At 38.4% G+C, this 15,763-nt stretch overlaps 1 protein-coding gene across 1 annotated transcript in view; it reads left to right on the top strand.

The window, feature by feature from the left end:
• Nucleotides 1–15,067, top strand: part of cadm2b (cell adhesion molecule 2b) — a gene marked incomplete at its 3' end in the record, with an annotated part of 135,264 nt that extends 120,197 nt beyond the window's left edge. Inside the window, exons 6-11 of the mRNA XM_079246995.1 lie at nucleotides 6,113–6,271; nucleotides 6,565–6,655; nucleotides 6,834–7,012; nucleotides 13,160–13,186; nucleotides 14,737–14,859; nucleotides 14,949–15,067. Coding sequence (XP_079103121.1) covers nucleotides 6,113–6,271; nucleotides 6,565–6,655; nucleotides 6,834–7,012; nucleotides 13,160–13,186; nucleotides 14,737–14,859; nucleotides 14,949–15,067 — 698 coding nt within the window. The remainder of the gene's footprint in view (nucleotides 1–6,112; nucleotides 6,272–6,564; nucleotides 6,656–6,833; nucleotides 7,013–13,159; nucleotides 13,187–14,736; nucleotides 14,860–14,948) is intronic.
• Nucleotides 15,068–15,763: the final 696 nt, after the last annotated feature.

Below are 15,763 nucleotides of genomic sequence, written 5' to 3'. Positions count from 1 at the left end.
AACCAATGATCTTTTTGCTGTGATGCCACAGGGCTAACCACCATTCCACCATGCAGCCCACCCTAAGCACATATAAGTTGGTTTTGCTACATTTGTATCTGATCCTGGAAATGGCATATGTGTGATGTATGAATGCTATATCTCTGAAAATCAGGGTCTGCTCCGAACTAGCGTCTTTTCTATAGATGTGCTTCTATCAGTTTCGCTCGCATGCTGTGGATTTTATTATGCCACGTGGGCAAACAGACCTTTCTGATACATCTCCAAGTCAAAGAGAGATAAAGAACATTGCAGACACTGGAGGGCTTGACTTTAAAACTTCATTTCCATGTCAAAGTGTCATAGATGGGGAACGTCAATCAGTGCTTGGGATCCAAATCTTTTGTAGGTTCAGATTAAAAGCTTTCTCCAGCGAGCATGTGCTGGGAGCTGCATGTTTTGCCATTGGTTCTTCTCTGGAAGATCATTGCCACCAGTGTCTGCTGTCAGTCAAATCTAACCCCACTGGGAGACCAGCTGCAAGACGGTAGCAGGTGTAATAGCAAGAATGTGTCATATTTATTTCATGCTCTTATGATTTGTTTTTCAACTTTTAGAAGCACACAGCATTACAAACCTCAAAATGCAACTGTCATATTGTGTCAAGTAATTTGTTTACAGAGTATAGAGGCATACAAATTAATTGCATTGCTGAATGACAGCTAGGCATCAAACTGTAATCTATTGATGAAAAACCCAACCACTGTCACTTTGCATACACAGTTTTCCTTTCAGTGACACAATTTCTGTAAATTCAGTACTAGGCACAGTGGTAAGGCAATAAAACCCAGACAGTCAGGAACTATGTTATCAGGACTTTATACAATGTGTCCGCTGTTATGTATTTGTCCCTGTCAAAATATAAGTTAACATCTGCAGTAACTGTATCTAAATGAGTGAAAAAGCATAACAAAGTGCTTCATTCATACAGATTCATGTCATTTAGACTTTGCAGCAGTTACAGAAAGAATACCATTTTTATATATATATATATATAAATATATATATATGTATGTATGTATATATGTATATATATATATATATATATATATATATATATATATATATATATATATATATATATATATATATATATATATACATATATAATTTATTCAATAATTATCATGAGAATCAGCCATGATTTGCAATCTTTTATGGTCAGACATCGTGGAATTATGAGATTTCTACAACTTTAGTCTGTCAATCCAAAAAGGTGAAATTGCTGCTGAATATTTATTTCCCATCAGTCTTTGCATACTTGGTACTTTGGATCTTCAAATTCTGAGAAAAATTATGTCGTTAGGACAAAGCGGCATGAATCTTAATTATGAAACATTTTCTTGCCTCCAGAACACAGGACGTCAGATATGTTTAAGTTTGAAAAGATTTTGCTCCTAAAATGCAATACACAAATGAAAGAAAAACAGGCTAAACTACTAGAAAAAGTTAGAATGAAACACTGTTTTTCCAGTTCCTTTGGGCCCTACTTTTTTTATAGGCTTTAATTAGTGTTTTACATGTTTTATTTTAAGACAAGGCTGTCATCAAATGAACAGCAAATAAACTGACAGAGGAACTGTTTTACTCTGTTCCCTAACTCTGTCAGCACATCTGATTTTTACCAAGAGGTTGGCTGATTTAATTTGGTTGAGACTAGACGGTGGTGACAGACAGATGGTTCATCCAGTCACCTGATAAGTGTCTTTCCAAAGCGCTTGCTGTTTTCAAACTTTCCATTGACAAAATCCCAGATGGTTCTATGTAACAAACCATCTGGTGTGTCAAGTTACTATTCTGTACTAGCTGAGAATATTACACTATAATAAATATTGAATTAATTTGGTATTAAATATGTCTTTGCAAATATATTGAATTTCATCTATAGACAAACATACACACAGCGATACTCTCCCTCCCTCTTGTTCCTCGCCAATGCAGTAAATATCAAATCAAATCAAACTTTCTTTCTAAAGTGCTTCTAATGCCAGAGGCAACACAAAGGGCTCTACATGATAAAACCAAGCCATGCAGATTAAAATAAAGCAAGCCTTCACACACTAAAATTGACATAACAATTTAACACTGATGTTCTCTTTCCCACAGTCATACACTCTTCAGTCATACCCCGCACAAACATGACCCCCTAACTACTGTCTCTTTAACTGAATTAGGTTCCAACAAATAAATAAACAAAATAGAATCTAAAATTAATCAAAAACATCTGATATGATACTGATGTGAGGGAATGATATCTTTTGGATCCATCCACACCAGGAGCCAGTTCTCCTATGTTCATAGGGGCCTGCAAGCACAGCAACCACCCAGCACCCACATTGAGGCAGGTCGGGGTCAGTGTTGGACTAAACAAACTTAACATGAGACAGTAATTAAGGTGAAACATGTTTTCTAGGATAGACCAATAAGAATTCTGGCTTTATATTCATAAGGCATCATAACTCAGAGAAATCAAATCTATTCCCTGAGTCATCTCTGTGTTAAGACAGATGCTGAAGTGGTGGTTACAGAAGGGCTCCCACTTGCCTGAAGGTAGATCTGCTGGCCTCTTGGGGAACTGGTTCAAAGCAGATGCACCTGGGCGCATTCCCATTCTTCCAAAAGCTGGCGCTGCATGCTTTCTGGCGGTGCCAGCAGCTGCCTTGAAACAGGCTGACAGCTTCTGTGTTTTAGCTCCAATGCTGCAGGGAGCTTGACAAATGAGAGGAAAAGCAGGAGAGATTTGTGTTTAATGCCACAGAGATACTTCCTATTCCTCTTTGTACTTTAGAGAAAAATTCTAGGCATTTGAGTCTCAAATACAAGACCTGCGACTTGGTTGTTTGATCAAATGATGTAACTGATATGCTGTGTGGTGCAAGTTCACATTTTGCAAGAACTAGCTCAAAGTTCATCTCACATAGTTTTAAACTGAAGTAGTTCTTGTTCACACTTCATTATTTAAAATTTGGAACTAAGCTCACAGTTCCTTTAATGAACTACTTCTTCATTTCTCACATTTTTATGACCTTCTCTGAATCCTCCTCATATGGATAGTTTTATAGAGAGCTATGAGGTGTTTGAGCAAAAGCCATTCAGCCATCTGAGCAGATGCATCCACTTCTCTGCATTAAGCTGTTTTATAATTATCAGTCAAGAAACTCAAACTCCAGCTGCAGTTGTTTTAGTTATTATTAAAATAGAGAATTCTACTTTTTAGCCTGTGATAATTTTCACACATTAGCAGCAGAAGCCCAGCGACCAACGTTTCAGTCTCATCATTAATGTTAAATTTACATTAGGTAACATCAGCTGCAGGTGTGTAACCAAAGTATTTCAAGTACTTCAGTGTTTAACTTTTAAAGTCCATCCTTAGAACTACTGGGCAGAAAAGTCTTTTTTTTTTCTTTCTTAATTCTTTATCTGACCATTTAACAAAATACAAAAAAGAAAACTACAAATTAATTTTTGGTATTTTCACCATTTATTACCATGTCAGGTCAAAACTATTGTAGGTAATTCTCCTGCTCTCTGGTGTCCATCAGGGGGCAGGGGACCAGTATTATACGGTGTATAACAGGGTTTCTACCATAAAGTGATGCAAACTATGTGTATTAAATATGATACGTTTGGCTTTATAGGGTTAAATACAAGCAGGAGGCATAGCATCAGTATTTATTAAGCATTTATTAAAACAGAAATGACTTTCCTTTTCAGAAACACAAGTTTAAAAAGCCTTAAAAAAATAGGCCTGACCCCCAGCAGTAGCCCCTAAAAAAACCAAAAGTATGAAATAAAAACTTCCCCAGCAGCAACGCCTCAGTTAGTTCTAAAACAAAGTTGAAGGAGGAGTCGGAAATCTTATCAAACCACCTAAAACCAACTGGCTTCAAAACATCTATCAATAGCAAGAGGTCATTGACCTGCAAGAAAGTAAAAAAGGATGGCAGAAGCACAACAGATAGAAAGTCATACTTAACAGCAGTGCCTAGTACAAAAACAATGGAGTATAGCTGAATATTTTTATTTGGCTTTTGTTCATACATCTTTATGTTCAGACTTTCTGCTCAACACAAGGATTCATTAAATCACAGAGTCCCTTATCTGGGATCGCTCTTTATTTTTAGCCCTTCATGGCTGTCCTCTGAAACGTTTTGTTTTTTTCATCAGTTTTTCATCAGTTTCTCACACCTGTCTTCTGTGGGAATGCTGCTGCGTCGTTCTACGTATCTATAACTTAATATGTCTGTAAATATCTGAACGAAGTTAGTTTTAATGAAGACACCTTTGACTGGTCTGTTGTCCTGCTGAAATCCCACGTATTTGTATTCCTCCACCTCTCCTCCCAAGATGTGCTTCCCTTTCTCCTGCTACTCATAAAATCCACCATCATTTCTTTTGCTTTGCTCATGCAAGCCAAAGTGATTGTTTCTACACCACCTCACAGCGACTGACCAGTTCCCTGCACTCAGTTTCTTGCCCATCACTGGAGCACCCCACTACCACACCGTCATCTGAGTGTCTTAGCAGATGACAGGACTCAGAGTTTTAATGGAAGTCTGAGGGGTACATTGTGAAGAGAAATGGTCTCCTGTGGCGCTTCCGGCCACACAACATTTTAGTGTAGTCATAAATCCAGGTGGCTGTGGGGGTGTCCACCTGCATCGTTGTACCTTTTCACATAACAATGCAGGCTGAATTGTGTTAAAAGCACCCTAGAAATCAAAGAACACAGTCCTCTAAGTCCTCAGCATTGTTAAATCAGGTGTGATTGTCCATATCATAACTAGTTACTGCTAAAAGTGGAGGATAGAAGAACCAGGATATGGTCTGATATTCCAAAAGGAAGCAGGACAGAGAAGCAGTATGTAGGTCTTACATTCGCCTAAAATAAATGCCACTTTTTTTCTCTGGTGGAGCAGCTGACAAACTGCTAGAATTTTGGAAGTGTGGCACAGAGGGAGACGTAGTTAAAATCTCCAGAGATTGCCATGAATGCATTAGGATGTTTTGTTGTTAGCTTAGCAACGACTGAGCAGATGATGTCACAGGCCTCATCTGTACTGAAACCAGTTAGAATATAAACCACTGTCACAATATTTCATACCAGTTCTCTGGACATTTGCAAATTGAGAAAAAAAAATCAGATGGTAGCTACAAATAATTACATAATATAATTTAAATATAGTGTTGTAATCATTGTAGTAATAGTATTTACACTTATCCAATCAAAAAGCAGTCCCGTTGTATGTTTGTACTTGTTCCATAATGAGTGGGATGAGTATATAGATTCATACATTAACTTGAGAGTTCCTTTTGACGGGATACAATTTGAGCAGGATGTTGTGAAGATGTGAAGAACTGTATCCATAAACCTGTTTTCTGAGGCCGTTTTTAGGTTACGTCTTGACGTTTTGATTGTTGTACAGCTTTTTGTAGACAAAAGTTGTAAGTAGAACAGGAAAAAAACAAAGGAAAAGCTTCAAATTATGAGTTAGGATCCATTTATTGATAAAGACATTAGCATATGGCTGGTAGAAAACAAACACAAATGAAGAACTGGAGCTATTAAAGGTGGATTCTCAGGTATGAAACAAAGAGAAAGTGAAGGAAGGGAAGAAGAAAATATGACAGCTATGAAAACCAGCCACACTCACATCACACTGCTGGAGGAGAGTGTGTCTGTTTGTTTGAGTGGGATGTTTGAGAGATGGTCCTGTAGGAGCAAACACACCCAACCAACCGAGTCAACACTCACATTGCTTTTCTTTCACTATTCACTCTGCTTTGACTTGACTTTCAAAGGCCAAAGATTCCCACCCTCAAAGGAGGTGCAGAGGAAAATAACAACACCACAGCTTTCTGTGTCAGAAAAGCAACATCTTCAAATAATTTTTTAATGTTTCTCCAATTTAGTTCACATTTACAGGCAGATTTTCTTTTTCTTGCTTCATTTAAAAAAAAAAAAGGAAAAAAAAAAACTGCAAGTGTATTGAAAAGTCAGATATGTAAAAAAAAAAAACATTAATATTTCAAAAATGCATTTTACCTTCAAATGTTTTCTTGTACTCTGCAGGCACTAAGGAGGTCAACGTTACAGGAAAGTCATTTACAGTAAGGAGCAGTCTCCAGTTCCAGGTGGACAAACGGGATGACGGTGTCGCTTACACCTGCAGCATTGACCATGTGTCTCTATCCAAACCCTACATGGCAACTGAGGTCCTGGAGGTCCACTGTGAGTGCAACGCCACAAAGCTGGATTAGTACCAAGAAAAAAATACAGGGGTTGAGATTACAATTATGTCTGGAAGTTTAGCTTTGCATTTGTTCTGGATTAGTGTCGGATTAGTTTCCAGGTGAGGGATTAGTAGTAAAGCACAACAGGGATATGGGCAGCTAAAAGCTGCCCAGAGGGTGAGGAACTAAAACATGGTGTACTTTCTTACTGCTGGAGTTAAGGCCTGTAATATACAGTACAATTGCAATAATGGATTTTTTTTGGTTTGTTTGTTTGTTTCTTGTTTGTAGATGCTCCCCATGTTGAGATCGCACATTCACTGATTATTCCACAGGAAGGACAATACTTCAAACTGGAGTGTGTTTCCAAAGGCAACCCAAGGTAAGTGGGAGCTTAGTTGCAACTTCCATTAGTAGGTTGTTGCCAGCATAAAAATGGGTAAAAATGGCATAATGTACAATCTGTCTTCACTTTACATTTGTGTCATTTCGCATAACAAATTATTAGAAGCCATATTTTTTTTAAAAAAAGTGTCCACATTGTGCATTTTCTTTCCCAGACCTGAACCAGTGCTGTGGTCTAAAGATGGAGGAGAGCTGCCAGACATTGAACGTATGATTGTTGAGGGCAGAGAACTTACCATCACCACACTAAACAAAACAGACAACGGCACATACCGCTGTGAAGCCAGCAACCATGTGGGAACCAGCTTTGCTGAATATGTATTATTTGTATATGGTGAGTACGTCAGTAATGGCTTATATTGTATAATCAGATTCGCTGATGTTTTAACATCCACTGTGTGGTAAGTATTATTATGCTGTTAGACATTTAAATAAAAACTAATATTTTAATTGAAATGCATGAGTGCAAAGCAGTAATTCCTGCCTGATCACTTGTCAGCTAAACTGTCACACTGTGAAGTTATTGAAACTATTAAAAAAAATCCAACCATATTAAAAAACAAAAACTTAAAATGAAATTTTGTTTGAACTCGAGAAATTACCTTCAAGAAATTCCTGTTTTGCAGTATTTCTTAAGGAAATATGGCTTTGTCACATCAAACAAATCAATAAGTTTACACTAATAAAAACATATTAATTCATCCAACACTAATTGTTCCAGAACTGATTGTAAATTAAGTCATATGTTGCCATTTTAACTGCCTCTTCAGCAGCTTTAAAACATGTCAGAAGACTGTGAGGCAGCAACACTGCTAACCTAGTTAAACTTCTGGGACTTGCAGGCAGGTGAAGAGTGGGACTATGCAGTGGCTACTTCAGTCCCCTGCAGTCATTATTAGCATCAGACTTTTATCATTGGCAAAGTCAAAATGTATTACTAGTTCTAAAGGGACCTGAGAATCAGCTATAGGGTGGTGATGAAACTTTGGTAAAGTGTATCAGATGTAAATGTATACCTAAAGTGTTATTTCAGACTTCAGTGGAGGTTCCTGCACAACTAAAACCACAAGACAAAAAACAAATGATCTTAGTGGGTAATGGCAATGTGGGGATCGAGGCAAGACTGACTAAACTAAACTCTAAGCATGTGGTTAATTTTGTTAAAGGGGTGCTATGATGGTATTTGGAGTTTTCTGAGCTTTCTACAGTGTTACAGTGTTGAATCCTCATCAGACATGTGAACGACACTGTTTTTTATCACCTAAACGCATGTTTGAGTTTGAGTTTGAGTTCCAGCACGCTCTCCATTCGGTTTCCATGGTGACGAAAAACGTGTCGTTTTAGAGATTTTTTTCTACTTGGAAATCCTTGTGACGTCCTGGGGGATAAGGTTCGGTGATTGGTTACCTTCTACTGGTTAACAAGGGCATGTACAAATACATCAGGTGGGTGGAAAACGTGGGATAAAGTTATTTCCAACGATGGCTGGTGAGTTTACCAAAGAGAGACATCCTGCTGCATTTGTTGCTGTGGGTTGCTGTTTTCCACTTCGTTTTCAGGGTCTGATTCAGGTTCCAACATGCAGGGCTGTATGCTATGTGTTGACATTGTATTTTGTTTTTTTATTGAGTTCATATCAGCCTAATCCTTCTGTTTATGAGATGTTACAATGACGGCGAAAGCAGGTGCGGTGCGCGCTCCCGATGTAGTGCGGTGGCGGGAGGCGGGGCTTAATGCGGAAGAGTCTCAATCCACTCGTTTTCCCCACAGGCTGATCTGACAGCCTACGGAGAGGGTCGGTCTGAAGTAAATAAAGAGATTTGTGACAATAACTCAACCAATCCCAGCCCTTCTGGTCTCAGAAATAAAAATAAATTAGCCTGAAATGCACATAATAGTTCCACTTTAAGCGATATTTTATCCCGTGACCTGATCCTCTCCTTAAACTGTCCAGTTAAATTATGTGAAATAAGCAGTGGGGGTCTCTTAGTTAAAGTTTTCGGTTTTATTCTGTCAACCTTCCAATGTGGGCGATGTTTCGCTTCTGAAAAGGGTTTGTTGTAATGAGTGTGAGAACATGATGGTGTTAGGAGAAGTGTGTGTATGCATACATGTTGCAACTTTATAGCTTCAAACATTGTGTTTTGCACTCACTGTGGGGTTTATGGCTCAGTGTTGGTGGGAAGCAAGAAAAAGAATTCCTGATGTTTAATCCTTGCCTTAGGTGCACTATCACCAAAGTGAAATTGTTGGGGTCTTTTTTTGTTTCCCTGCTTTCACTAATGTGGGGCTTATGATTTGATATGATTGTTTAACCATTATTAGTCTGAGATATGCACTAAAAATGGCCGTCTCACACAGAAAATGTGAGCATTAGCAATTATATTTTTCAGAACACATTCAGTTTTGTCTACTTTGAAACAAGTGTTGATAGCAGCCTGCAGTGTTTTGGGATTGGTCCAGGGAGGAAATTTGTGGTATCACACATCACTGATGGTAAGGTCACGCCGAAGAGTGGCTCAGTTGCTGGAGCAGTTTGTTCACCATTTGCAAAGTTGACAGTTTGATCTCCACATAATAAGTTGTCCTTGGGCAAGACACATATCCCAAGTTGCTCCAGATGGCACATGAACACCTTGGATGACAGCTTTGCTGCTATTTGGTCTGTGAGCATGAAAACCTCAAGAATAAATCTGCAGAACCTAAATAAAAAAGATGTGATATAATTGCAGATCATTCACCAACTAAAGTCATAATACTGAATATTTCTATAAAGCTATACTCAATTTTTTAAGAGGGTAATGCAGCTCATGTTTATGCTTGGAAAAATAAAAGAAGAACTTGATAACACATAATGATTTCTTTGTAATTTTTTACTTTTGTTATTAACTAAATAAAAATCCACACAAATATGTGTGAAGCAACAGATGAAATTTTGTTCAGTTTAAAGTAAAAATGATGTTTTTATCAGCATAAAATAGCAAAGCAATGGGGTTCAGATTCTTAAATTACATGTTTACAAGTGAAGACAATCACTTACAGTCATCAATAAGATCTTTTGTCCTTCAGATTAGCAGAATTTGTGTTCAAGAATCCACTTTCAAACATCGCATAGCCAGGACAATACAAGATGGGAACTTCTGGACTCCTCCTGTGAGGACGCAAAATGATGAATGATAAAAAAAAATCTTTAAAATAAAAGAAAAAAGCAAACAAACAAAAATGGTTTGATGAAGCAGAGTTTGGAAGCAAAATTTGCCTGGAGGAGAAATAAATTAATCCCAGTACAGTGGATGGGTTGAGAGAATAAAGACAACTTGTTGTAGGAAATAGACCATTAAGGCCTCTGCAGTCCATGTGTGTAGCATTAATCACATGCAGCCTAGAACACAAAATAAAACACAGAAACAAGGACAGAGGATTAAAATTCAACGTCGATTTATTTGTTTCCATATTTGTCAATTAAACAGTGCCACATGAGAGTGCAGTCTGTCTGGGAGCGACTTATAACGGCACAGAGGAGTTATTCTACTTACAAGCAGTCACTCGATGCACAGCAGCCTCTTTGTGTGATTTGAAAGGCGGAGGCTTTGGGGAGAGAAAGCCATTCTGTGGGAAAAGTGAAGGAAGAGGAAGATGACACATTCGTCCTTTCAGCTTATGTTATCTCAGTGTCCTCTTTCAGCATGCTCACTGAATACGGGTAGGCAGCAATGTCAGGCCAGTCTATATCATCCTGTCATATCTGGCTACAGTGTGCTGGTTCAAGGCTCCATTCATCACATTTACCACCAAGCTGCTGCCTGAGACTTTTCTATTACTTCAAATTAAAAAGAAACTTGTTGAATTCGCCAGAGCTGTGAGATTCATGCGTGCCTAGAAGCCGCCTCCTCTTCTTTGTTAGATCAACTAGGAAAAATAACAAAACTTCCAGTTCTCAGCAGCCTTCTCATTCGAAACACAAAGGTCCTGGTTTCGAGGGAAGATGAAAAATTAAGTTGAGGATGTAAAATGAATGTGTGAGACAGACTCATTTCCACTGATGATGACACTCATTCTTCAGAGCAGCATTGTGTCTAGCGGAGTACTTGCCAGGTCTTTTTGGATCATCTCAGCCTCTAAATCTAATTTGCTAATGACAGGAGAGCTGAGAAACCATAAATGTCATCCGTCTGCCAACATTAATCACCATTCGAAATTATCCTCCTTAACAAACTGCTTTAAACACAGGGAGGAAAGACAATGTATGAAATGTTGAAGAAAGCAGTGACAAATACAAGCTTATTTAAATCCAGCTGCCAGAAGGCCACACTCATCTAGCAAGCTGCAGCCCCACGTTCTACTTCTTCCCCTCACATTTTCCTGTCATTGATTGTACATTTTCACCTCAACAAGCATGACACATTTCCCATTTTCTCTGCATGTGGGCCTATTTGCCAACCAATCATCAATCCCTTAAAAATGAATAGATGTAAAAGATAAATTCTCAATGCACAGCTCATCTTTTCCCTAAAGATAGCGTTGTAATGATTTATTCATCCAGGGCTCGACTCACTTGTGCAGCTATTGTATTTTATCATCTATGCATTTTTTAGTATTTTTGCTTGTATTCACTGAGGTGAAAGACGAGAATCAACGCGCACCAGCCATACACAGTAATTTATTTTCGCTGTTTAATTTCCCCGTAAGTTTTCTTGTGTTGAGCCTGCTCCCCACAGAGAGGCTTGTTTTTGCTCTATTGTTCCTATTTTAATTTAGCAGACGTCATCACCTTCCTGCCTCCAGCTCCCTATGCCTCCATCTCCTCCCCCATTCTTCCAGTCCTCTAATGCAGATATTCCCACATCAGGCTTAGTCACAGCCTCCCTGGCAGGTACACTCGCAACCTCTTTGTGGCCCCGCCTCCATCCTCCTTGCACTCACAAACATGACACCGAACACACTGATGATGATTGATGAGCTAACAACCAAGCTCTGAGCTAGAAAATGGCATTGTTTTACTTGATAAATTCAGTGTTCACTCCTTTCCACTTTCTTTCTCTTTTTTTTTTTTTTTCTTGAGTAAGTTACCACATCATCCATTTACTGTTTGTAAACCACTGCACAAATAGAAATGTATTTGCAGAAGCAGAGAATTGAAAACCATACATTATTTATGTTCAGTTTTATGCAGATTGGTTTCCACTAGTAACGAAATGATGCGAGCACATCATGTACCTGTATTTGATTTTTTTTTTTTTTTGACCAAATTGACATGCGTGCATGCTTCGGTTCATCTCTCTGAATGTTGTAAACTTTGCAGTGTTTGTGTGCCTCTGTGTAGTATTGAGCTACAAGAGCACGCTCTTGGCAAAAAATGAACAATGGTTGTCTTAAATAGCTTTGACCTTATGATAGAGAAAACACAAAGATTACTCCATTTTAATACTTGCATCATGGACATTTTGGATACCATGTGAATGGTTTTGTTTAAGCTGTTGAAGCTGTTTTTCACTAAAATGAATAGTGAAATGTGTGCAAACATGTGAAATGTGTTTTCATCCTCATAAAATATTTGCAAATCTGGTTTTAAGTAATCATTGAAAATAGCATTTTTCCTGCAGCCAGTGTGTCCAAAGTAGCATTTGTATAGCATGCACTAACTGAAGAAAGAAAATGGATAACTAAATAAGTAAAATATAAATATTTGTGATGTCATAGTGTGAAACCGCCATTAATATTTTGCCTGATGATAGTTTAGCACCCAAATTAGCTCATAAGTTATTTTTTACAGTTAGTGTGCGTGAGTTCATTCTGCTACTTTCATCCTTCACACATTTTATAATTCATAGATGTGAAAAAAAAAAAACTTGGGCCCACAGAGTTTGTGGTTTTATGCAGTAAAACCTCCCTTCAAGCATAACAATGAATGGCTTAAGACAAGCAGGAGTGCATAGGCGCAGATGTGCAGAACCCATATCTATAACTGAAATCTGTGCCTCGGGATGGAAAACTAATGTGGGAAAGACAAATATTGCAGGAATATACTGTTGCAGTAACCTCTCATTCTTCCTTTAAGCTCCCATCTCTTCTGAGTCCCACTTAAATTGTTTGTCTGTGTAATACAATGATAATAATTACTTTATCAATAAAGTAAATTTTGATACAATGTCACAAAGTTATGCACAAAAACAAACACAGAAACAGGCATGGCAGAGACAATGGTTCCATAGAGATAGAATTGATCTAAATGAAAAGCAGAGAGAAAGGGATGACAGCAGATCAAACAGTGTTTAACTCCCACTGAATATGTTGCTGCATGTGCAGTAAAGCATGTGGCTCTGACAGCAGGCTCTGCTTTCTGTCTCTTACTGTGCCCAGTCAAAGTTAAAACTAAGATCTTTTGTGTTTTGCTTTGAATTTTTGTGGTCACCTCTTTCATCCTGGTGTTGTTCCCCTCGTCTTCCCTTAATGCTGTCACTGTCTACAACCATGGCCACAGCCAAAGACTTTCCAGGGTCTACAACAGGTAAATATCGCAGCAGATGATCATTGCAAGCCAGATTGAGAGTATGTGATGCTGGATCTGGCTCTGGGTCAGGGCACATCATGGCCTCATCCAGCATGAGCCAAATAATCACCATGCATGGGTGCTCGCTCTGCTGACACCAGACGCTGTCTCTCCAGCCATGTCACAGGCTGCATAAGTTATCACACAATATGTTTCTGTTTTTGTTTGTCTTTGCCCAGTGAGAGAGATCGTTGTTTGTGTTTGGAGCTGGGCTAAAGATGGAACTTGTGGTACAGGCAAACGAAAGAAAGGCAAAAGTCCTTTGTGAAAACTGGACTTTTTGTGGTGTGAGGTTGCAGCTTTTTACACATGTAAAGATGCACCTGTTTATGTATGAGGTTATGTGAGCTGGAGGAAAGGGAGAAATCAGATCATCAGCTCATACTGTTATTATGAACATAAGATGAGCCAAACTATGGTAAACTGAATCACTGATGCCCCCCTGTGCTGCAGAAATTACAGTGGCGTTTTATTTGTTTGTGGCTGCTGTATCTCAAACGTTATCTTGTTTTTTTTAGACAGAGGTTCTTTTTTTTTTTTTTTATCAACAACTGAAGTAAGGAGTTGCTGCACGTTGTTTTGCAACGGGTCTGAAATAAGGATAGTTACTGTTCTTACATATGAGTGTTATCGCCTTGTTGGACAGGTATAAATATTTAATGCTCTTTATCCTTTGAGTTGTTGCTTTTTTGTCTTTACTGAGTCACAAAAAGATACGATTATTCCTGCGGCCTAATGCATCAAGTGTGATTTGAAATTTGCTTATGCTTCTTGCTGACAGTGGACTCACCTGCACAGATCATTATACCCATCAACATGCTGCCAAAACCAGGTTAATGCAAAAGTTTACAAAACCATCATCGTCTCAAAGCCTTATGTGCCTGCTTGCCAGCTTCTGATAAGCAGTCTTAGTGGTTCTAGTGTGCATGGAGTAAAATAACTTGCATGATACACTACTTCATTATTCTTTTCTCATCTTTTTCTGTTCTTTTGTTTTGTTTTGTTTTGATGTATTTTAAGTCTCACATGTTGAGGTGCTAGAAATGAGGGTTACGTTTTGTTAATGGAGTGGTCAAACAAGGTTTGTTACATCCCCATCATCATTTCCCCAGGTCACTTTGCAAAACCCAACACAAGCCATAGTCATTCATCAGCTTGAGGTAATGAGAGCACAAGAGGTGCAGCGTAAAGACAACTGCTCACAGTTTATTACAGAACAGACACTAGGCGTGCTCCTGAGAAACCTCTGCCTCAGTCCTGAGGTTCCCTCATGTTCATTTAATTATTTATCTTTTACATTATCCTGTGCTGCAGGAGGAGACGTTTAGCAACAAGAAACAAAAGAATACCTAAAACATCGCTCAATATTTCTGTAATGCATCCAACCTATTTGCAGTAGTGATATATATTAATAAATTCCTACAGTTGCATCAAACGGTGGCGCAACATCTTGCAGCTAATTTTATTCCTCCTCTTTCCCCTTCTACTTTCTCTCTGTCTTCTCTCAGATCCTAATGCATTAGGGCAACACGGACCTGACCACGCTTTAATCGGTGGCGTTGTTGCAGTCGTGGTCTTCATCACCTTGTGTTTGATAATAGTTCTTGGACGATATCTGGCTAGACATAAAGGTAAAAGGGATCACTTGAATTGCCTTTTGTGTTAATGAATAGGCTTTGTGTTTTTCAGCTGCTGCATTTGTCTCCGTATATTTCTGCAGGAACATATCTAACACATGAGGCCAAAGGAGCAGAGGACGCCCCTGACGCCGACACAGCAATCATCAACGCAGAAGGAAACCATGTGCATGCAGAGGAAAAGAAAGAGTACTTCATTTAGACTTTTTATCCTTCTCCTTTGTTTCATTTTTCAACAGTAGACATGCAATTTTAAGCTGCCTCAGCACCACCACATGATCTGTTTTATTTTCCTTGTTTTTCCTCTTTTCTTTTCCCGAACGCTCGTGCTTGGACACGCTTGTTTTCCAAGCAGTCACTGACAAAATAGCTTTCTCGTTTTGTAATTAATACAAACCATGTGAAACTGAATTAGATGGGTTGTTTTTGTTTTTGGTTTTCTGGTGCCTAAATGCTGTACATGTTTCTGCATTTATTTATCGCTTCCCTCTTTTACTTAAGGTGATGCACAACTTTTTTGCAGATTTTTTAAAATTCACAAGGAACAACAAACGCGCTTCATATCAACAGTCGAGACAGCTTTGCAAAGCAGAAGTCATATGAAACATCAGTTTAGCAAACATTAACATCAAAGGAATCTTTTTCTGGTTTAAACTTTTGTTTTTGCTGTTGCCTGGAATTTATCCCACCACAGCCATGACGCACATGTTGATAATGTCATAAAAAAAACAAAAAGATTTTGATAGAGCAAAATGTAGAAGCACAATCTCTGCGATTGTCAGATCAGTTCAGCTCCATCTTAGCACCGTCTGTATAATACTGCACTGACTTATTTCCTCTTCTTGTTTTGTTTTTTTTTTGCCTTTTTTGCTTACACTGTTGTTTTATACCGACAGAG

This window comes from Telmatherina bonti (assembly GCF_933228915.1).
Source record: "Telmatherina bonti genome assembly, chromosome: 9".
Classification (NCBI taxonomy): domain Eukaryota; kingdom Metazoa; phylum Chordata; class Actinopteri; order Atheriniformes; family Telmatherinidae; genus Telmatherina; species Telmatherina bonti.
Note: the sequence above shows the minus strand (reverse complement) of the source record. Positions and strands in the feature narration are given on the sequence as shown.